Below are 23746 nucleotides of genomic sequence, written 5' to 3'. Positions count from 1 at the left end.
CATGGTAACTTTATTTCTTTCTAGAAAACCATTTTATTTTTATGCGAGTATACATACTTCATTTTGCCGCATTTGTTTTTTCTTCTCTGTTCAGGCTGCTAGAAATTGTAAGCTACAAAATCATCGGTGTCCATCAAGAAGATGAACTATTAGAATGTTTATCTCCTGCAACAAGCCGGACGTTTCGAATAGAGGTATCTGTCCCGGACACCATTGGCACCAAAGAGTATTCATGAGCCCCATGTGCTGCATATTTAAATATCACAGCAAAGTGTACAAGTAGCTTGGACTGTGCTTATATACCAGTAATTGAAGTATATGATTCCATGGGTGGACCTGCAATGTTTTTGCACAGAGATTAGTCCTAAGTTTGGGTTACTAACCCAATCCAGACAGAAACTGTGGATCACTTGGATTTAGAGCTGTTGACATTTCCACAGGGACTGGGATAATAGTATTTGGTCTCTTAAAATTCAGTTTTTTGGCCGGGCGCGGTGGCTCAAGCCTGTAATCCCAGCACTTTGGGAGGCCGAGACGGGCGGATCACGAGGTCAGGAGATCGAGACCATCCTGGCTAACACTGTGAAACCCCGTCTCTACTAAAAAATACAAAAAACTAGCCGGGCGAGGTGGCGGGCGCCTGTAGTCCCAGCTACTCGGGAGGCTGAGGCAGGAGAATGGCGTAAACCCGGGAGGCGGAGCTTGCAGTGAGCTGAGATCCGGCCACTGCACTCCCGCCCGGGCCGACGGGCAAGAATTCCGCCCAAAAAAAAAAAAAAAAATTCAGTTTTTTGGGGGAGGAGGAAGAAACTTGGATATCTTCTGGCTGAGGCTCCTATGAGCGCCCATGATTCTGGCTGGATCCAGGTGTGGCATTTTTAGCCAAAACAGGCTCTACCGTCCAGGTTAGAGTAGTGTGAGAATTGAGATATGGACACTTTGACCACATCACTTGCACTTACAGAACTCTGTCTGTCGTCCATGTCCCCAGGAAATCCCTTTGGACCAGGTGGACATAGACAAAGAGAATGAGATGCTTGTCACAGTGGCGCATTTCCACAAAGAGGTCTTCGGAACGTTCGGAATCCCGTTTTTGCTGAGGATACACCAGGTATGATGTTGTGGTTGGCCAAGTGGCTCGCATCAAAACCTGGAGCCTTTGAGTGGCTGCTATTGCTGAATCTGCGCTCCTGTTGGGGCTGGGCATTGGTTTTGGTGGCTGCCACATGACGTGGCCCGGGGGTGCCGGCAGTGACCGTGTGAGCACGTGTCCTTTGCCATTCCAGGGCGAGCATTTTCGAGAAGTGATGAAGCGAATCCAGAGCCTGCTGGACATCCAGGAGAAGGAGTTTGAGAAGGTGTGCAGCTGGGGCCTCCTGGGGGCTTGACGGGCCACAGGCTCAAGCCTTGCCTAGCATAGTGGCCTAGGCCTTTTTTTTTTTTTTTTGCCAGAGATGTGAGTTTTACTGATATACAGAAGTAATGGAGGAGTTTTAATTTTTTTTCTTTTAGTTTAAATTTGCAATTGTAATGATGGGCCGACACCAGTACATAAATGAAGACGAGTATGAAGTAAATTTGAAAGACTTTGAGCCACAGCCCGGTAAGGGTTCTCCCCTCGGGGGCTGGTGTGGGTTTCAGGCTAAGAAGCCCGTGGTCTGGGGCTGGGAGGGGCAGCCCCAGGGTCAAGTGCCAGCTCTTCTCTCTCCGCTGGGCGACCTGTGGAACCAGGAGCAATAGCGTTCCATAACCTATGAGTTCTTAACGGATCCTTACATCCTTTGGAACCTGTGAGTTCTTCAAGGAGAGAAGCTTGGATGTGTGTTCAGGGTGATTGAAACTGAGGGTTGTGAGGACGGTGGCTCTGAGGCGCAGTCAGGGTGTGGGCCTCCTTAGCTCCAGGTGGGCGTGCAGTTCAGGTCCTGGCTTCCCTGCAAACTTACCCCTTGGGGAGCCACGGGGATGCATGCCTCACTGGCCACCACCCCGCTGAGGGGTTCCAGGGCTGCTCTGTGGCCTCACTTGCTTTTCTTCGTCCCCACCAGGTAATATGTCTCATCCTCGGCCTTGGCTAGGGCTCGACCACTTCAACAAAGCCCCAAAGAGGAGTCGCTACACTTACCTTGAAAAGGCCATTAAAATCCATAACTGATTTCCAAGCTGGTGTGTTCAAGGCGAGGACGGTGTGTGGGTGGCCCCTTAACAGCCTAGAACTTTGGTGCACGTGCCCTCTAGCCGAAGTCTTCAGCAAGAGGATTCGCTGCTGGTGTTAATTTTATTTTATTGAGGCTGTTCAGTTTGGCTTCTCTGTATCTATTGACTGCCCTTTTTGAGCAAAATGAAGGTGTTTTTATAAAGCTTGGATGCCAATGAGAGTTATTTTATGGTAACCACAGTGCAAGGCAACTGTCAGCGCAATGGGGGAGAAGAGGTTAGCGGATCATGGGTCCCTGGCTCAAGGTCTCTGGGCTGTCCCTAGTGGGCATGAGTGGCTCGGCTGCCTTCCTGGGGTCCCGTGCACCAGCCCTGCAGCTAGAAAGTCTTGTGTTTAGGCTCGTCTGACCTATTTCCTTCAGTTATACTTTCAATGACCTTTTGTGCATCTGTAAAGGCAAAACAGAGAAACTCACAACCTAATAAATAGCGCTCTTCCCTTCATTGTGTGCATTGTCGGCCCTTCCTCGGGTTCTCCTCCTCCAGCTGCCTGGGGGCTTTTTAATAAACTCGTCTCACCTCGTCAGCCACTACTGTCTGCAGCCCCTTTGCAAAGTGGATGCACTGAATACAGCCCGGACAGACAGCGTGGGGGTCTTTTTTATTAAATCAAGAACATTGTTAAATTCAATTAAGGTTTACTCTGCTGCCTCGGCAGACTTACGATCTCAACAGTTCATACGAGCAGGTGAAAGAATTATACATAGAATTTCGTTAAAGTGGAACAGACAACAAAAAAGCCTTTTAGCAAGAGGGCATGCTCACTAGTGGTTAGTACGCTGTTGACTTTGTAAAAAAGTTAAAAAGGAAAAAAAAAGAAAAATGAAATTGTATATTTAATGAATGAACATGTACAATTTGCCACTGGGAGGAGGTTCCTTTTCGTTGGGTGAGTCTGCAAGTGAATTTCACTGATGTTGATATTCATTGTGTGTAGTTTTATTTCAGTCGCAGCCCCGTTTCCTTTTCTTTTGGAGCTAATGCCAGCTGCGTGTCTAGTTTTGAGTGCAGTAAAATAGAATCAGCAAATCACTCTTATTTTTCATCCTTTTCCGGTATTTTTTGGGTTGTTTCTGTGGGAGCAGTGTACACCAACTCTTCCTGTATATTGCCTTTTTGCTGGAAAATGTTGTATGTTGAATAAAATTTTCTATAAAAATTATAATTCAGTGAGTGACGTGGAAGTGGAGGAAGATTTCTACTCTCCCTGGAAACAGTCCTGGGAAACCTTGGCATTTGTAACAAGGTTTCACCGAAATGTACTTTTCCTTCTAATTCCGTTTTGCGGGGGCAGGGTCTCTTGTTTTCATTTCTTTCTTCTTTTTTTTTTCTGCCTCTAACTAGTCACATTTGCTCTTAAGAAATAAAAGGTTTTCCAGGAGGGAGCTGTGTACAAATGAGGTGACTGGAGATGTGACCTGACGTGTCACGAGGCCCCTCGGGGTGGCAGGCGCTGTCGTGGACGTGGTCCTCGCACTGTCCCATCGGCCTTGCCTTCCAGCTCTGTGGCACGGTTTCCTGGTCTCTGGGCTAGTGTGTACCTTGGAGTGACTTCCTTTCTCAACTTCCACTGCAGTGTGTGTGCCTTCTGCTCTGAGAGCTGCCTTGTGACCTGTGTGATAGAAAGCAGGGAGTGAGGGCCCCTGGGGACCTGGCCCTTCCTTCCTTCCTTCCCTAGAAAGAGGAGTTGGAGCAGGGGTGCGAGCGCCGTTCGCTGTGCGTTTGTGTTTGAACGAACATTAAGGTGTCTTGTTTTTGTTCCGGGCTGGGGGTTGGCTGTAGTCTTAGGTAACTCAAAGTTCCTACTCTGCCTTGAGATATTAAATGACTCTTTTTCCAAAAAACGTGTTGTAATGTTTCCGTCGTGTGCCGTGTTCCCTTTTCCACGCACTCCCAGTTACGGTGTCAGGAGTTTGAGTTTGTGAAGCTGGTTTTGGGGAGACAAGTTGAAATTTTAAAGAAAAATGAACTCCCCTTCCCCGGCCTCACTGTAACCCTGGGACTGTTGTGTGCTCTCCTTCTGTGGGGTGTGGATGCCATCTGTTGACAGCGTTCGGAGTCCTCACAGCGGGGGACCTGAAAAACCACTGTGACAGCAAGGGCCTGTGGTCACAGTGGCCCTTTCCGCGCCCTCGCACACAGGAGCAGCGAGCTGAAGCAGTCTCGTTTCAAAATGAGAAGAGCAGCCAGGCGCAGTGGCTCATGCTGTGAGCGCAAAGCCCAAGGGTGATACCGTGGCACCCTGCAGAGTCCCCTGCAACAAGGCAGCCGTGACGAGAAGCCACGTGTAGACACCATCACTTCCTGTTGGAGGACCTCACCTAGCTTCTCTTTCACGAGACAGCAAGGACATTTGGCTTCATACGTGACACTGCTCATTTGCTGTGAGGCAAATGTTTATGGTGCCGGGGATGGAAATTGTGAGTAGTTTTAAAGTCTCGACTCTGAAACCACCTTCACAGTTAAAGCACATGTGATAAAACCTATAGCACCTGGGCCAGATGCGGTGGCTCACACCTGTGATCCCAGCACTTTGGGAGGCCAAGGCGAGTGGATCACTTGAAGTCAGGAGACCAGCCTGGCCAGTGTGGTGAAACCGTTTCTACTAAAAACAGAAAAATTAGCCGGTCATGGTGGCACATACCTGCAGTCCCAGCTACTCGGGAGGCTGAGGCCAGAGAATCACCTGAATCCAAGAGGCGGAAGTTGCAGTGAGCCGAGATCACACCACTGCACTCCAGCCTGGGCGACAGTAAAGGAGACTCCATCTCAAAGCCATAGCACCTGAAGGTTCCTTGAATTACTAAGGTGATATGTGTAAGTAAGACATCTCTCTTGTCATTTGGGCTTATGTTAGGGTCAGGGTTGGTAAACTTTCTGTAAAAGGTCAGAGAGTAGGTTTGTGTGATGGTCTCTGTTGGGACCCTCACCTTTGCCAACGTGGCATGAACGCAGCCACAGACAACACTTGAGTGGTGAGGCTGTCCCCACAGGGCTTTGTTTTTTAAAAACCCCCTTTGTAGGTTTACCAGCCCTGGATTACAGGGAAATGATCCTGTGTTCATGGCTTGATACAAGGGCGTCTTGGGCCAAGAGAGCTTCAGATTAGATAGCGGAGTCACCACCTCCTAGTGGTATGTAGATAGGTCCCCTGGGGCAGTAGGGGAGTCAAGTTGACAACCAGACCTTGCCCACCCCATTGGACTACATCTCTAGGCTTTTGTGTGAGTAGTGGGTAGTGTTTCCGGCCAGCCTTGCTACCACCCTGTTCTCACCCAGTTGTGTTCACCAGAACTTTGTCTTAGTGGAGCTACTGGTCACCTGTGGCTATAAAGCACTTGGAATGTGGCTTAAGTGGCAGAGGGGGTTGAATTTTAATTGTATTCTAATTTGCACATGTGGCTGATGTCTTCCATACTGGATATGCAGTTCTAACAAAACATTCCCCACCTTGGGAGTTACAGGGACTAACTCGAGGGCTTTTGAGTGCACTGTGAAGCACAGGCATCGGAGGGGTGGTTCTTTATGGCCTACTCCCTCAAGGAAGCCTTCGGGACATTGGTTTTCTGGGTGAGAACAGTTAAGGACAGAGTCCCCTATCCCTGCGTCTTGCTGTTGGGGGAGATGGGTGCCTGTGCATCTTCTGCTGACTCGCCTTCCACAGCCTTTAACTGAGTGAGGTTTGGGAGCTGGAGACCATGAATGATCTGTGAGCAAAACTGTGCAGGTTCCAAAGGGAGGGCCCCTCCCCATCAGTCCCAAGGGGTCACTGACCCCCTACAGGCTGCCAGCTGTCAATGGCTGGATCTGGGGGTGGGCCTGGGGGTTCACAGCATGGTGCCTGCACAGCGCGTGGGCAGCTTGGGAGAGGGAAAAAGTTATGGATTCAGACCACCCATGAAGTCCAATCATGTAGGAAGACTGGCACCGCCTGTCCTTCCCCACCAGTAGTCAGTGCCACTCAGGCCTTTGAAACTCATTGCTGCAAAGCTGGTGTTGCAGTGTGGAGGCAGAGAAAGGTGGTTAAGACCAGCCCCTCCCTGGTGGTGAGACTTAGTCCAGAAGCTGCTCAGGGTTCCCAGCCTGGCCTTGATGGTCCCTCCATGCTCTTTACCCCATAGGGCATGGCTCAAGGCCAGGTCCACCGGGCACATCTTTCTGCCCTGGCTGAGCTGAGAACTGCAGTAGGGAAGTGGTATGGGTGGCCTTGTGAGGAAGGCCACCAGCCGCCAGCAAGCTCTGCCCACGAGCTGTGCCAGTGCCACACCTGCCCATTGGGCTCCTGTGAGAAGGTGCAGTGGGGGCTCTTCTGATTCTTGCCTCCGGTTAATTAGGGACAGTAGCAAGAAACCCGTTTGTGATAGCCATTGGGCACGGTGAGGCAGCCCTGAGGTCAGCAGTGAGGCGTCTGGTGGCCCAAAGTAGGCCAGAACCTTGAGCCATGGGGCGTTGGGCCTTGCCCAGTGTGGAGCAGGCATTCAGACCCCACTGGCCGCCCGCCTCACCTCCCTGTTTTCCAGGTAGCCCTAGCTCAGCCCTCTGTGTGGGGTAGGTTGGGGACTGTCCCCAGTTTCAAATGAGAGTTCAGCAGCTTGCCAAGCTCGTCTGCCAGTGGTGGGCTGCCCTCTGACAAGCCCCGAAGCTGGGGAAGAGGCCTGCCTGGGCATGGAGGACCACATCAACGGTCAGGGAAAGGGATGCAGGAGAAGGAAGCCCCCGCCCTTCCCTAGCCCGGCCCTGCGACAAGGTCTTGGCATAGGAGAACCAAGGCTTCCCTGGGACAAGGCCTCAGACACAGGAACACCGAGAGACTTAGAACGGCGGCTCGGGTCCTGTTGTGTAAGGCAGTGACTGCAGACACCCCAAGGCTTGGGTCTGGGCCAAGGGACAGATGAAGTCTAGACCCACTTGGCAGCCTCTTAAGACTCCAGTTCCTCTGCACCTACACCTTCAGACAACAGAACCTGAGAAACGTTGAGGTTTTTTTTTTAATGTGTATTTTTGTCTTGTTTTTTTTTTTTTTGAGATAGGGTCTCACCCCATCGCCAAGGCTGGAGTGCAGTTGTGCAGTCATGACTCATTGCAACTTTGATCTCTTGGGCTCAAGCGATCTTCCTGCCTCGGCCTCCCAAGTGTCTGGGACCACAGGTGTTACCACCATGCCCGGCTAATTTTTTAATTTTTTGTAGAGGCAGGGTCTCCCTAGGTTGCCCAGGCTGGTCTCAAACTCCTCGGCTCAAGTGATCTCGCCTTGACCTCCCAAAATGCTGAGATGACAGGGGTGAGCCACCTCGCCAAGCTGAAAATCCTGGATTTTCGACGCAAATTCTCCTATTTCTAAGAGTTGGCAAGTGGCGTTTTCCTAACGGGGCAGTCTGCATCCAGAGCGCCTGGGGACTGATCCACAGAGTCACAGCAGAAGCTTTCAGCCATGCCAAGGACCTGGCCACCTCTGAAGGCACAATGGTGACTGACTCAGGCCAATGAAAGCTCTCCTGTGACTGAGGAGGACCTGGCACCCCCAGCCAGTCCACACTGAGTGAGCAGAGCCTGGCCATGGTCGGACACTGTCCCTGGACTGCAGGCGCTCATGTCTCTGGAGCCATCCGGGAACTCGAGTCAAAGCCAGCAGGCTGCGTGGAATCAGAACGAGGGGCTCCAGCTGAACTCTGCAGATGGAGGGGTCAGGCTGCAGGTGGGCCTTGCCAGCAAGACTGAGCAGCCCCCTGACTGTCGCCTGCCACAGCCCGGCTGCTCTGCAGAACCAGCATGGTGCATGGTGGAGGCCCGGTGGCTGGGCCCTCGTCCTGGGTGAGACCCTCGCGCCTCACCTTGAGATAGAGCCTGGATGGATGACCACACGCCTTGTCCACCAGGGGCTTTTCTGTCTCCCTTTGTTGACCTGGTGCCCCTGTGTCCTCATTTATTACAAATGAGAGGTTACTTCCTTTGTCTTCAGGGACTTACTGGGGTTCCCAGGTACCAGCTGCCTCGTTTGTGTCAAAAACTTCACCATCCAACCCTAAAAATCTTGCTGAGTCTGTGAAGTGGAAATGGAGGCTCTGGGGCCTGCAGCTAGTGTGGACTGGGAAGTTGTTCTCCTGATGTAGCCAAGCCTTTGGATGCTGGTAGAGGCACAGGCATTGGGGAATTTTAATCCAGGGAAACCTGTCCCAGAACTTGTCCTTCCCCGGGGCTGGTGTGACCTGAGGACCTGTCAGCTCCATCACGCCAGGCTTTGACCGAGATGGCTGTTGCCTGCCCTATGGCTTCCAGGAACCTGCCTGCTGAAGACCATATGATGGAAGACAGGTAATGCTCCCTTCTGTCCCTCCAGGCCTTTGGCCGCAGACACGCACACACGCATACCCTTCAGACCCTCAGGCCCACACACACACACACACACACACACCCCTCCTCCAGGCCTTCAGCCACACACGCACCTACGCACATGCACTCACCCACCCTTTCAAGCCTTCAGCCACACACAAACATGCACCCCTCACCTCTGTGCCTTCCTCCCTGATGCCGGACCCTGCGTTGGACAGACCTGTGTCTCCAGCGCTGATCTAGTTACTCACCTCAGCGTCCGCTTCCGCATCTGTAGGGTGGGGCAATAATGGGTGAATGCCCCATCAGTGTGAGCCTTACAGCGCCCCCAGCTGCAGTTCAGCGAAGACAGCTTCACACGCCCCCAGCTCCCGATTACTCCCCTTCTTCCCCCTAATTCTTCCCTTACTTTTCTCCCCTGTGAAATTCATCTTATTTGAAAACGTGACGAGTAGAACAATATTTTTACTTTACAAAATTTATTAACTTTTTGAGACCCTGTCACCCAGGCTGGGGTACAGTGGCATGGTTAGGGCTCACTGCAGCCTCGACCTTCCAGGCTCAAGCAATCCTCCCACCTCAGCCCCCCCAGGTAGCTGGGACTACAGGCACGCATCACCATGCCCTGCTAATTCCCCCCGGTCCCGCATTTCAGTGGAAACGAGGTCTTGCTGTGTTGCCCGGGCTGGTCTAGAAGTCCTGGCCTCAAGCAGTCCTTCCACCTTGGCCTCCCAGAGTGCTGGGATTACAGGCATGAGCCACTGCGCCCGGCCTGTTGTGCAAAATTTAAGTCCTTTAGTGGTGATACTGGATCTTCCTCTACCCCATCGTCCCCCTCCTGACCTTGTTTGCAGGCAGACCCTGAAAGGGGTCCTATTCATCAGCTTATTTGGGGCCTGTTAACATCCACCTTCCTCCACAGCAGCTCTGCCATGCTGTAAGGCTGCAGCTGTAAGGGAGTCTTAAGGGTTAACCTCTTGGTGGGAGGCCAGACTGATCTGGGCAGACTTGCCCCATCCTAGCTTCTATAACCCGCCTGGCCCCACCAGGCCCTTGGGTACAGAGGTGAGCCAAGACCTCACAAACCTCCTGGGGAAAGTGATACACCAGAGAGCTGGTGACCAGACTGACAGGGCAAGGGCTGATTGGATGGCCAGGCGCTGCTGGGAGCAGCCTGGGGAGGTCGAGTGGGTGGTGAGGGAGCGGCACTCAGTCCTATCTGGCTGGGGTGGGCAGGGGAGCTGGAGCCAGCTCACAGATGGCCTCAAGGGGCCCCAGGGGAAGCATGTGGACTTGGGCTGAGAGAGGCACGTTGTTGGCAGGTGTCTGGCATAGTCCGAGCTGGAGTTCCGGATCCTCACCCACAAGAATCACCGGCTCAGTGCTGGCCACTGCCTGCTGGAGAAGAGCAGGAGCGGGCGAGACTCTCGACAGGGAGACCCAGGGCTGCTGCCTCCTTCAAGGAGGGGATAAAGGGGAGGGAAGAAATCCCTGCAGGGCAAGAAGGACAGGACTGAAGGGCTGCCCTGGAGGGGGCACCGCCACCCACTCGTCCCAGCCACCAGGTTCAGGAGAAGAGGAGGGAGTTAGTGTGAGACCTGTTGGCTCTGCAGGGCCCCAAGCATCTTAGGGAGAAGGTTGTGGGCGGGATGCAGGAGCCAAGGCTAGACCCTGAGGAGCACTGGCCGAGTGACAAACACACCAGGAGGGGCTGGAGAGCCGCTGCAGCCCAGGAGCTGGGGTCTTTGAGGGAAGGGAGGGAGAGTGCCAAGGGCTACAGAGAACCCAGTCAGGAGCGAAGGAGTGAGTGCCCATCGGATGTTGCACTTAGCAACGGAGCCACTGGTCAACCAGGCAGGGGCAGGGGCAGGGCCCAGAGTGAGCCCGGATGTGGGTTGAGGTGCACGCAGTGGATGAGATGTGGTATCAGGGAGAACAGGTTAGGGTAACCCTCCTGGCTGGACTTACAGGGAGATAGTTTTACCTAAGAGGCAGAGGCTTGAGCTGATGGCAGGGAGCCCAGAAAGATGGGGCTGAACTAGGGACTGTGGCTCTAAGGAGTCAAAAGAGAATGGAGGTGGACAGGACGGCGCGGCCCCCACACGACACAGGCTCCCGGAGCAGAGGCAGCTGCCCAATCTCCTGGGCTGACAGAAGAGCAGGAGGCAAGGACATAGGGGTGTGCCCAGGTGGCGCCCCTGGCATTTATTTCTTGGGAGCTCACAGGTGGCGGTAGTAGAAGAGCTCGCGCTGGCACACGGGACACGAGTGCTTCACGTCCATTAGGCTCCTTATGCAGAACGGGAGGAAGCAGCAGCCTAGGACGCACCTGCAGTCCCAGAGCGGAGGCCGGGCGTGGGTGGAGCCACCTCTCAGGCTGCACGCTGGACGCACCTGGGGCCCAGGCAGAGTCTGGGAGGGGCCTCGGCATGTGTGTGTGTGTGTGTGTGTATTTGTGTGTGTGTGAGACAGTCTCACTCTAGCCCAGACTGAAGTGCAGTGGCGCGATCTTGGCTCACTGTAACCTCCGCCTCACAGGTTCAAGCGATTCTCCTGCCTCAGCCTCCTGAGTAGCTGGGACTACAGGCACGCGCCGCCACGCCCGGCTAATTTTTGTATTTTTAATAGAGATAGAGACAGGGTTTCAGCACATTAGTCAGGCTGGTCTATAACTCCTGACCTCAAGTGACCGCCCCCCCCCCACCTTGGCCTCCCAAAGTGCTGGGATTACAGGCGTGAGCCACCACGCCTGGCCCCTCTGTGTGTTTTAAAACTCAGCTGAGAGGTAAGAGCCACCCTGAACCCACGTGTTCTTGGCTGCTGGTGACAGCAGCAGCTGCCATGGGTGCCCTGGACTGGCTGCTTTGCCAGCATCACTCACCCCTCTGCTCCCAGGACGCTGTTCTCATGGGAGGCCCCTGGGTCAGAGGGCTGCTGCCTCCTCTCGAGGAGGTAATGGCCCACCCCACTGGCCTCCCCGAGCCTTGGTCCTGCTGTTTTCCCCGAAGGCTCCCCCTACCCTGCAGGACCCACCCGGACCCTCCCATGCCAATGCTCAGGCCTCTGCAGCCGCCGAGGGCTGGCCACTCACCCGAACAAGAAGAGGGTGGTACACAGCAGCCAGGTGAGGGCGCCCGGGACAAAGGCGGTCACCGTGATGACGCGGTTTCCACAGTAGGGACACACGACCTGCACTGGCATGGACGTCCCCACCACGGGCATGCCGGCATGCAGCTCTGGCAGTGGGGAGCGGGAAGCAGGTGGGACCCCGCAGGTCAGGCGCCCTGTGGCTTCTCACCTCCCGCGGGCTGTCGGGGCTCACCTGAGATGGGGAGATGCTGGGATCTGCACCCTGATACGTGGGGGTGTGGTGTGCCCCCCCACCCCGGTTGGAGGAAACTAAGGAAAGAAGTGTTTATAGCTGGAAGTGGGGTCTCCAGTGGGCTCTAAGGGTGCTTTTCTTTTTCTTTTTTATTTTTTTTGAGACAGAGTCTCACTCTGTCTTCCAGGCTGGAGTGCAGTGGTGCCATCTCAGCTCACTGCAAGCTCCGCCTCCCGGGTTCAAGTGATTCTCCTGCCCCAACCTCCCGAGTAGCTGGGACTATAGGCGTGCACTATCATGCCCAGCTAATTTTTGTATTTTTGGTATAGACGGGAGTTCCGCCGTGTTGGCGAGGCTGGTCTTGAATTTCCTGACCTCATGCGATCCACCGGCCTTGGCCTCCCAAAGTGCTGGGATTACAGACCTGAGCCACCGCGCCCGGCTTAAAGGGCGCTTTTCAGTGGTGATGTCATCTTCACTGTGCCCTCCGGGAATGTACCTAACCCAGCAGTTCTGAATCTGGACACTGTCCGAGAATTCCCTGGAAAATCCCAAAGCCCAGGCCCCACCTGGGGGGGCTCTGCCTTCCCCTCCTGCGGCCTCAGGGGTGGTATGTTTGCAGAGTAGAGAACGGGAGTCCACTCCATACAAATGTCCTGAGTGCCTACTGTATACAGGCTCCATCCACCAGTGATTTCTCTCTGGAGAGAGCTGCTTCTGTGGCCGGCCACTGGCAACACAGCCAGCATGGGAGCAGAGGCAGCTGGCCAGCTGTGGGGTCCCACACCTACAGAGTCAGGGGAGGAGAGCTTTCCAGAGGAGGTGCTGTTTGGGCAGAGTCTTGGCCAGTGGTCGGGAAAGAGAACATTCTGGGCAGCTCCGAGCATGAGACAGAAAGGGAGGAGGGAAGGCCGGCAGGGGCACTCACCTACAGGAACAACTTGGGGGCCTTCAAAGTACATCCGGGGAGGAGGACCATAGGGAGGAGGGCGGTCAGCAGGATGAGGATCTTTAGGAGACTGGAAGAAAAGCACCCTCAGATCGGTGGGCTCACTATATGCCAGGGACTTCACTAAAAACTTAGGCCGGATGCAGTGGCTCATGCCTGTAATCCCAACACTTTGGGAGGCCAAGGCTGGCAGATCAACTGAGATCAGGAGTTCGAGACCAGCCTGGCCAACATGGTGAAACCCCATCTCTACTACAAATACAAAAATTAGCCAGGCACAGTGGCACGTGCCTGTAATCCCAGCTACTTGGGAGGCTGAGGCAGGAGAATCACTTGAACCCAGAAGGCAGACGTTGCAGTGAGCTGAGGTGGCGCCACTGCACTCCAGCCTGGGCGACACAACCAGACTCCATCTCAAAAAACAAAACAACAAAAATAAACTCAGCCTGAGGCAGGTACCTATTTTACAGAATAGAAAACGGAGGCCATTAGCTGGGCATGGTGGTGCATGCCTATATTCCCAGCTACTTGGGAAGCTGAGATGGGGGGATGGCTTGAGCCTAGGAGTTTGAGGCTGCAGTGAGCCGTGATTGTACCGCTGCACTCCAGCCTGGGTGACAGAATGAGACCCTGTCTCTAACAAAAAAGAAAGCAAGCCAGCCGAGGCCTAGAAGAATGAATAAAATTGCCCATGGTTGCATGGTTAGAGGTAGAAAAACTGGGATTTGAACCCAGGCATTTCTTTTCTTTTCTTTTCTTTTTTTTTTTTTTTTTTGAGACGGAGTCTCCCTGTCACCCAGGTTGGAGTGCAGTGGTGCAGTCTTGGCTCACTGCAGCCTCCAAGTCCCAGGTTCAAGTGATTCTTCTGCCTCAGCCTCCCGAGTAGCTCGGATTACAGGCACGTGCCACCACACCAGGCTAATTTTTGTATTTTTAGTAGAGATGGGGTTTCACCATGTTGGCCAGGCTGGTCTCGAACTCCTGACCTCAGGTAATCCACCCACCTTGGCCTCCCAAAGTGTTGGGATTACAGGCGTGAGCCATTGTGCCCAGCTACACCCAGATATTTCTGACTCCAGTTGTGCCCTCATGTCTTAAGATGTAAGATCTTCCTGGAGGTAGCACCAGAAAGTTCAGGATGCGGAGATAGTGCGGGGCCTCATGATCTTTTAAAAAATATATTAAGCATTTATTACGTGCTGCATCCTGTACTAGGCGCAACACCCGCCACTGCATTTACTCTTGCCAAAACACCACTGAGGTGAGTATGTGGTGTTATAGAATTTTGCAGGTGTGCAGACTAGGCTCAGACAGGGTAGGTAACTTGCCTGAGGTCACCCAGGAAATAAGCGTGAGAGCCAAGGATGGAACGTAAATGTGTCTAACTCCAGAGCCTGCACTGCAAACCCTATCCCCTTGCCTGCGATCAGGAGGACTCCAAACACGGCTGCGTTCCATCTACTCCTTCAAAGGAGGACTTTTTGGGTCCCAGAGAACCACAAGGAACCTCTGAGTGTGTGGACACCCCAGCTCCATCCCCTCGCTTCCCAGTAGCCACTGCTTGGCCAGTCCTGGCGCCCCTAGAAGAGTCCCTGCAGACGCTGGAAGCAGGCTTATGGCTGTTTGGACAAGGAATTCTGGGATCTCGGTTATCCAGGGTGCGTGATCCAGGAGTGGGGAAGATGGGAGCCTGATCAATGAATGCTGTGTGGGCGATGGGTTTCCATTGAGAACCACATGGGTGCTTTGCACAGGGACCTGGGCTTTTGTCTGGACACCCGATTGCTGCTGCCCTTCCCAGGACTGGGGGCACTCAAAGAGCAGGAACCGCCCCCGGCTCTGCCCGCGGCCACTTCACACCACAGTCTGGGCCGTGTGGGACAGAAAGCGGTTTCATGCCCGTCCCGTGCCCCAGCAGCCCTACCTGGGGCCGTTCCGCATGCCCATTTTACAGATGAAGAAACTGAAGGTCGGCCGGGTGCGGTGGCTCACGCCTGTAATCCCAGCACTTTGGGAGGCTTGGGTGGGTAGATCACTTGAGGTCAGGAGTTCGAGACCAGCCTGGCCAATATCGTGAAACCCCATCTCTACTAAAAATACCAACATTAGCCGGGTATGGTGGCAGGCGCCTGTAATCCCTGCTACTCCAGAGGTTGAAGCAGGAGAATCGCTTCAACCCAGTAAGCAGAGGTTGCTGTGAGTTGAGATTGCGTCACTACCTCCAGCCTGGGTGACAGGGAGATTCTGTCTCAAAAAAACAAAACAAGAAACTGAAGGTCAAAAACTAAGGACCTGGCCTGGGGCTGCCAGCTGGAAAGTCATTCTGATCTCAGGCCCAGTTAGCAACTGCCCTGCTGCCCAGCCCTACATCAACCCTCTTTTTTTTTTTTTCTTTTTTTTTTGGGACAGCGTCTCACTCTGTTGCCTAGGCTGGAGTGCAGTAGTGCTCTCATGTATCACTGCAGCCTCTATCTCCCAGGCTCAAGCCATCCCCCTACCTCGGCCTCCTGAGCAGCTGGGCCTACAGGAGTGCGCCACCACCCCTGACTAATTGTTTAAAATGTTTTGTACAGATGGGGTCTCCCTGTGTTGCCCATGCTGGTCTGGAACTCTGGGCTCAAGCCATCCTCCTGCCTCAGACTCCCAAAGTGCTGGGATTATAGGTGTCAGCCGCATGCCCGGCCAACCGTCTTCTTAATCCCCTCGACCACTGCACATGGTCTACACTGTTGTCCAGGTGAGAAAGAAAACAGGTTCCAAAAGATTTGGTAACTTTCCCAATTCCACACCAGGCAGCCCCAGGGCTAGGATGGCCTCTGCCTGCTGCTGCCTCCACACTCAGCCTGGGTTGTCTCTGGCCACGGGCAGGAGCGTCATACCTGATGTGGGGGAGTCATTAGTCTCATTTGGCGACTTCCTTGTAACACTTTTTTTTTTTTCTTTTGAGACGGAGTCTCGCTCTGTGGCCCAGGCTGGAGTGCAGTGGCCGGATCTCGGCTCACTGCAAGCTCCGCCTCCCGGGTTCACGCCATTCTCCTGCCTCAGCCTCCGGAGTAGCTGGGACTACAGGCGCCCGCCCGCCACCTCGCCCGGCTAGTTTTTTGTATTTTTTAGCAGAGACGGGGTTTCACCGTGTTAGCCAGGATGGTCTCGATCTCCTGACCTCGTGATCCGCCCGTCTCAGCCTCCCAAAGTGCTGGGATTACAGGCTTGAGCCACTGCGCCCGGCCCCTTGTAACACTTTTGAGAGAGAGTACAGCACATTGAAGGCCCCACTGCTTGACGGTCTCTACTGGGTTCCGTAGCCCCCGGACTGGTGGGGACAGTAGGATTTCGGGGAAGGGTGGTGAGGACTGAGGGCAGCCCCCAGCTCAGCACAGGGACCCTGGTCTCCTCTCTGCTTCCTGCGGGCTCCAGAGTAGACTTCTTCCCAGTCCCTGCCAGCCCTGACCCCTGCATGACGGGAGCCCTCACCCTGGCGATGATTCCATCCCGGTGCTCTGGAGGACCTCTGTCCCAGCAACAGTGGCTGGGCAGCACCGCGCTCTGAGCTCTGAGTGCTCATGCGCTTATTTCCAGGAATTCTCATGACAAGCCCCGGTTGCCAGGAGGTGTGAGGAGCTGGGGCCACACCCGGCCGCCTCTTGCTGGGCCTGGCTCCTGTGGAACAGCCATTGTGATGTGTGCCTTCACTGTGTCCTTGTCCTCACTTCCTGCGGGAGGAAGGCAGGGGCGTCCCACAGGTGCGGCTTGAACCGCCTTTGGTGATGGCCCTGTTCCACGTTTCCACAGCCCCACACTGTGGGTGGGTGGGAAATTTCTGACAGCTGGGTAGGGAAACTGATCAACAGACTGAAATGTAGTCCTGTTAGAGCCCGGCCATTCTGTTTGAAGGAATTTATCCTGAGGGAGCTAACCAGATGTATGTGAAGATCTAATTGTAGCATGTTCATGTCCTCTTAGGAATGTGGCTGGGCACGGTGGCTCATGCCTGTATACCCAGCACTTTGGGAGGCCGAGGCAGGCAGATCACTTGAACTCAGGAGTTCGAGACCAGCCTAGCCAACATGGTGAAACCCTGTCTCTACTAAAAATACAAAACTTAGCCGGGCATAGTGGCACGTGCCTGTAATCCCAGCTACTCAGGAGGCTAAGGCAAGAGAATCACTTGAACCTGGAGGCAGAGGTTACAGTGGTCGAGATCATGCCACTGCACTCCCGCCTGGGCAAGAAGAGTGAAACTCCATCAAAAAAAAAGAAAAGGGAAATGTATGTATGTAGAGGTTCATATGTCCACACATATTCACGGTGTACGTGTGTGTGTTTACCTGCTCAAAAGTCCAGTCTGCCTCCTGCTTATTCAGCCTTATGAGTTTGGGGAAGGTCCCACTTTTTTCTTTTTGCCTTGAGACAGGGTCTTGCTCTGTGGCCCAAGCTGTAGTGAAGTGGTGTGATCATAGCTCACTGCACCCTCAAACTTCTGGGCTCAAGTTATCCTCCCCACCTCAGTCTCTGGAGTAGCTGGGACTACAGGTGCTTACTACCATGCCTGGCTAATTTTTTCTTATTTTTAGTAGAGATGGGGTCTCACTATATTGCCCAGGTTGGTCTTGAACTCCTGGCCTCATGTGATCCTCCCACCTCGGCCTCCCAAAATGCTGGGATCACAGGTGTGAGCCACTGTGCGCGGCCCCCACCTTTTTTTTTTGTTTTTTTTTTTTTTTTGTGAGACGGGGTCTTGCTATGTCACCCAGCCTGGAGTGCAGTGGCGCGATCTCCGCCCACTGCAAGCCCTGCCTCACAGGTTCATGCCATTCTCCTGCCTCAGCCTCCCGAGTAGCTGGGACTACAGGTGCCCGCCGCCACGCCCGGCTAACTTCTTTTTGTATTTTTAGTAGAGACCGGGTTTCACCGTGTTAGCCAGGATGGTCTCGATCTCCTGACCTAGTGATCCGCCCCCCCTCGGCCTCCCAAAGTGCTGGGATTACAGGCGTGAGCCACCACGCCCAGCCCCCCGCCTTCCTTTAACCCTGCAACCCCTCCCTTCCTCACCTGTAAAAGAGGGGTAATAACAAGCTCATAGGGTTGTGGTGAAATCAGATGACATAACCCAGGTGAGGGGTCTGCTCTTGATGTGGTCAGTGAAGCCAACCTTCTTTTTCTTTTGCCTGCTTCATTTTCCCTTCATAATGAAGCCAGCATTATTATTGTAAAATGCAAATGGCTTGAATGGCTGAGAAGAGGACCTCATCCTCTGTGCCAAGGGCAGGCCATGGGCTTTACACAAGGACACAGCCACCAAGGGCAAAGTCAGGATTACGTGCAGCAATGGGGCACCAATCTGATGCTATCCCAGATCTTTTTTTTTTTTTTTTTTTTTTAAGTTAGAGTTTTGTTGTTGTTGCTCAGGCTGGAGTGCAATGGCGTAATCTCGGCTCATGGCAACCTCTGCTTTCCCGGTTCAAGGAATTCTCCTGCCTCAGCCTCCCAAGTAGCTGGGATTACAGGCATGTGCCACCACGCCTGGCTAATTTTGTATTTTTAGTAGAGATGGGGTTTCTCCATGTTGGTCAGGCTGGTCTCGAACTCCCAACCTCAGGTTATCTTGGCCTCCCAAAGTGCTGGGATTACAGGCGACAGCCACCGTGCCTGGTCGCTATCCTGGCTCTTAGCCAGGGATAGCATCTCATCATGCCAGAGTGTATCAGGAATATCCGAAGACTGCATTCCTTGTCTATCAGATTAGCAGAAACTGAAAGTTACGGCCAGTGGGGGAAACAGGCAGTTCTCATCCTACCACAATGCGGGGAGCTGCAATATCTGGGGGACCTACAGCGTGGGACTCTGCAACCCAGGAATATCATTTCCATAATACAAATCCAACCCAGAGATGAACTGGCAAAAATACAAAGTGCTATAGGCATGAAGCTATTCAGTGCAATGGCAAAAGACTGGAAGAAATCCCCACAACCACTGGCATAGCTATTCAGCAGCTACCAAAGTAAAAGAAGGGGTCCGGGCGTGGTGGCTCGCACCTGTAATCCCAGCACTTTGGGAGGCTGAGGCAGGCAGGTCACTGGAGGTCAGGAGTTCGAGACCAGCCTGGCCAACATGGTGAAAACCCCGTCTCTACTAAAAATACAAAAATTAGCCGGGCGTGGTCGTGCACACCTGTAATCCCAACCACTCGGGAGGCTGAGGCAGGAGAATTGCTTGAACCCAGGAGGAGGAGGCTGCAGTAAGCCGAGATCGAAAAACTGTACTCCAGTCTAAGCTACAGGGTGAGACTCCGTCTCAAAAAAAAAAAAAACTTGGAATAACTTTTAAAAAGGTATCCAGTGAATCAATAATTCAGGCTGTTGCCGTGTCTGACAGAATTCTGGACCTGGGTCTGGGCTAGTGAAAGACTGAGGAACACGGCCTCGCCCTGTCGATGGGCTCCTGTCTGAGTCCAGCAAACTTCGCCTCCACCCACCTCCTCCTCTGACCCCTTCCTCATTCCATGGACTTCACAGAGCCCCTGCTCTCTGGTGTGGAGGCAGCCTTTACCAGCATCTTGAGCGAATCTGTTGCCTAGTCCCCAGGATCCTTTCACCCTACCCTGCCTCCCTTGGCCACATCTGGCCAGCTGTCTTGAGATCTCAGCTTAGCATCCCTGTCCAGGAGCCCATCTTCTTTGCCCCTTACACATCTTCTGGCTCTATCCTTGGTGCTCCTTTGGCTCCAACCTTGGCCTCTCAGCACACGCCCACCCCTCTCCCTGTATGTGCTGGAGTCTGAGGTTTGACGATTATCTCGCTGTGGAGCCGTAGGGGCCAGGACCTTGCCTGCATGGCTTCCTGCTGTGTCCCCAGATCGTATGTGTGAAGGAACAAATGAATGAGATGCATCTGCCACTTATCACGGCCCACTCACTGGGCCTGAAATGCCTGGACTGGACATCACAGCCCAGGGCTTCTTTTTTTTTTTTTTTTTTTTTTTTTTTTTAGACCGGGTCTTTCTCTTTTTCCCCGGCCGGGGGGGAGGGGCATAATCACAGCTCCCTGAAGCCTCCACCTCCCTGGATTCAAGCAATTCTTTTTTTTTTTTTTTTGAGACGGAGTCTCGCTCTGTCACCCGGGCTGGAGTGCTGTGGCTGGATCTCAGCTCACTGCAAGCTCCGCCTCCCGGGTTCACGCCATTCTCCTGCCTCAGCCTCCCAGGTAGCTGGGACTACAGGCGCCGCCACGTCGCCCAGCTAGTTTTTTGTAGTTTTTAGTAGAGACGGGGTTTCACCATGTTAGCCAGGATGGTCTCGATCTCCTGACCTCGTGATCCGCCCGTCTCGGCCTCCCAAAGTGCTGGGATTACAGGCTTGAGCCACCGCGCCCGGCCGTCAAGCAATTCTTATACCTCAGCCACCTGAGTAGCTGCGACTATCTGCGTGCACCACCACGCCCAGCTAATTTTTGTAGTGTTTGTAGAGACATGGCTTCCCCTTTTGGCCAGGCTGGCCTCGAACTCCTGGTCTCATGTGATCTACCCGCCTCGGCCTCCCAAAGTGCTGGGATTACAGGCGTGAGCCACTGCTCCAGGCTTGGGCTTCTTGTAGAGACTTGAGGTTACATATTTTGGGAAGGGTGAGGGACTGCCTCCTTCCCTGGGGATTTTGAAGCGATGGTCCCCCTAACACAGGTTGGAACCCCAGGCATGATGTCTGAACTGGGGCAGCCTTGAAGTGAATGGGTGAGGGAGCTGATGGGGGGATGCTCTCCGGCTCTGCCCTTCCCGGCCATCGCCACCAGGGGGCAGCACCGGGCTGCCGTGAGTCCGCCTCAATTTATCCCTCTGCAGATTCTGTGCCCCAAACCCTGCCATGGGGGGAGGACTCCTCTCTCCCACCCCATCACCCACAGTCCTGGCTGGAAAAGGTTGCAAAGCCAGCCGAGGTCACACAGCACGGCCATGGGGGAATTGAATTAGACTCCAGGCCCTCAGCACCCAGGACACAGTGCCCCACCAGGAAGCCACATCATGGGTCAGGGCTTCTGGAAGACTGGGTTGGTTTTTTTTTTTTTTTTTTTGAGGCAGAGTCTCGCTCTGTCGCCCGGACTGGAGTGCAGTGGCCAGATCTCAGCTCACTGCAAGCTCCGCCTCCCGAGTTTACGCCATTCTCCTGCCTCAGCCTCCCGAGTAGCTGGGACTACAGGCGCCCGCCACCTCATCTGGCTAGTTTTTTGTATTTTTAGTAGAGACGGGGTTTCACCGTGTTAGCCAGGATGGTCTCGATCTCCTGACCTCGTGATCCGCCCGTCTCGGCCTCCCAAAGTGCTGGGATTACAGGCTTGAGCCACCGCGCCCGGCCTGGGTTGGTTTTTTTAAACCTCTTCACCCCTCAGATAAGGCTTGGCACAGAGGAGGATGAAGTTGGTCCAATTGTGGGCTCTCTCTGAGCTGTGTGACTCTGGACAGGTGTCTTCTTGCTGAGCCTCAGTTTCCTCCCCTGCAAAAATAATATCTTCTGCTGAGAATGTTATGAGCTGGGCAGTGGCTCACGCCTGTAATCCCAGCGCTTTGGGAGGTCGTGCCAGGCGGATCACCTGAGGTCAGGAGTTCAAGACCAGCCTGGCCAACATGGCGAAACCCTGTCTCTATAAAAATACAAAAATCACCTGGGCGTGGTGCTGCGTACCTGTAATCCCAGCTACTTGGGAGGCGGAGGCAGGAGAATGGCTTGAACTTGGGAGGAGGTTGCAGTGAGCTGAGATCACACTCCAGCCTGGGCGACAGAGCAAGACTCAGTCTCAAAAAAAAAAAAAAAAAAAAAGGTTGCTCGAATGACTGAAGAATGAAAGAAATCCATGGGTCGGGCACAGTTGCTCAGCCTTGTAATCCAACACTTTAGGAGGCCCAGGCAAGAGGATCACTTGAGGTCAGGAGTTCGAGACCAGTGTGATCACCATGGTGAAACCCCATTTCTACTAAAAGTGCAAAAATTAGCCGGGTGTGGTGGTGTGCACCTGTAATCCCACCTACTTGGGAGGCTGAGGCAGAAGAATTGCTTAAACCCAGGAGGCGGAGGCTGCAGTAAGCCGAGATTGCACCACTCTACTCCAGCCTGGGTGACAGAGCAAGACTATCTCAAAAAAAAAAAAAAAAAAGATATCCACGTGAAGCACTTAGCTTCATACTTGGCACACGGAAAGCTTGCAGTAAGTTGGCAATTAATATTAACATATTAAAAAGAACCATGACAACAAATTCAATTAGCAGAGTCACAAAGGCCAGGGCAGGGGGCAGGCCACCCAGGAATGCAATGAGCCTGGAGTTTTGGCAGGTAGGGACCCGGGGAGGCCCGTGTGGGGCCTTTCCTGTTATGTGATTGAGGGCGCCGGACTCGCCCTCTCTGGGCTATGCTTTCTTTGCGTGCAATCAGGAAGACTCTGTGGCCAGGGCTGTTTATGGGAAAAGGAGATGGGACATTTGTTTCCTTCCTACTCATCTTCTCTTCCTAGAAGGGCCCAGCTTGAGCTGAGGCGATGAGATAATAAGGAAGAAGGAATGGGAAGAATGTACTGTACAGGGCAGCTGTACTTGTAATTATTGCACAAGCCGTGCGGGGGCCTGGATTATAGAGGGGCCTGGAGAGGGGGCAGTGGCTTGCTGCTGCCTGGGGAGGAGCTGGCTGCCCCCAGAGCCCTGCCTTCCTCACTCTGGCTCAGCAGTGGGGTCCCATATATCTCATCTGCCTGGGGACCCTGGAGCCCTGGCGTGGGGACTTGCTGGGTCATACCGGGGCGTCCCCCTGACCTCTCTGGGTTGAATTTCCGGCTCTGCGAACCATCCTGACTGCCTTATCTTCCAGCTTGCGGTGGGGACTGGATGGGTCGGGCGGGATGGGGGTGAATGAGGTGTAGAGGCTGCTGTAGGCACCACCCTGCCTACTCCAGTCACAGTGCTTACTCAGGGAGAGAAAAGAAGGAGGAGGAATTCTCGTTCCCAGGAACTGATGGAGGCCCCCCCCAACTGAAGGGATGGGGGGGTTTCAGGGCCACTTCTTCCCCAGCAGCTGCCATCTGTCCATCTATCCATCCCTCTGTCCCCTTCCCTCAGAGCCTGGAGGCCTGCCTGGTGGAGGAGGAAGGGCCATCTCCAGACTGAGAAAGCCTTGGGGTGTGGATGTGATGGGAGAGTGTGCTTGTGTGTGCTTCCACCTGTGTGTGTTTGTGTGGGAGATGTGTGTGTCAGGTGTGTAGAATGTCTGTGTGTCAAGCAGCAATTTTTTTCTTTGTTAGAAAGAGTCTTGCTCTTGTCACCCAGGTTGGAGTGCAGTGGGGCGATCTCAGCTCACTGCAACCTCTGCCTCCCAGGTTCAAGTGATTCTCCTGCCTCAGCCTCCTGAGTAGCTGGGACTATAGCCACACACCATCATGCCTGGTTAAATTTGTGTATTTTGGTAGAGATGGGGTTTCACCATGTCGGCCAGGCTGGTCTCAAACTCCTGACCTCAAGTGATCCTCCTGTCTTGGCCTCCCAATATGCTGGGATTACAGGTGTGAGCCACTGTGCCCGGCCCGCCCTGATTCTTTAACATGCATTTATTAAGCACCTAATATATGCCAGGCACACAAAACTGAGCAAGGCAGATGAGGTGCTTACTTACCCCAAGGAGCCCACATTTTAGTGGAGGAAACAGATACCACACATGTCCTTTTTTTTTTTCTTGAGATGGAGTCTTGCTCTGTCACCCAGCCTGGATTGCAGTGGCACGATCTCTGCAAGGCTCTATCTCGGAAAAAAAAAAAAAGTGCCAAGATCCACTTCCTGTTCTGAGAGGACCCCCGAGCCTACTGTGCAGAGGAACAGTGGCAGGGAGTGGGCCAAAGACAGGAGGCGACTGTCCAGAAGGAAGCAGCCCTAACCGAGAGCATGGACACTGCACAGAGGAAGCA

General features: G+C 53.7%; 1 protein-coding gene across 2 annotated transcripts in view; it reads left to right on the top strand.

The window, feature by feature from the left end:
- USP7 (ubiquitin specific peptidase 7) overlaps nucleotides 1-4058 on the top strand; it is a 72836-nt gene extending 68778 nt beyond the window's left edge. The window contains exons 27-31 of one of the 2 annotated variants that reach the window (XM_031934430.1): nucleotides 95-194; nucleotides 992-1111; nucleotides 1287-1358; nucleotides 1513-1603; nucleotides 2046-4058. In XM_031934430.1, the coding sequence (XP_031790290.1) occupies nucleotides 95-194; nucleotides 992-1111; nucleotides 1287-1358; nucleotides 1513-1603; nucleotides 2046-2152 (490 nt within the window). In that variant the 3' untranslated portion in view covers nucleotides 2153-4058. The remainder of the gene's footprint in view (nucleotides 1-94; nucleotides 195-991; nucleotides 1112-1286; nucleotides 1359-1512; nucleotides 1604-2045) is intronic. The other variant, XM_031934431.1, reaches the window with a different exon arrangement.
- The last annotated feature ends 19688 nt before the right edge of the window (nucleotides 4059-23746 follow it).

The sequence above is a fragment of the Piliocolobus tephrosceles genome, chromosome 17 (genome assembly GCF_002776525.5).
Source record: "Piliocolobus tephrosceles isolate RC106 chromosome 17, ASM277652v3, whole genome shotgun sequence".
Classification (NCBI taxonomy): domain Eukaryota; kingdom Metazoa; phylum Chordata; class Mammalia; order Primates; family Cercopithecidae; genus Piliocolobus; species Piliocolobus tephrosceles.
This window is presented reverse-complemented; position numbering and strand designations above follow the sequence as displayed.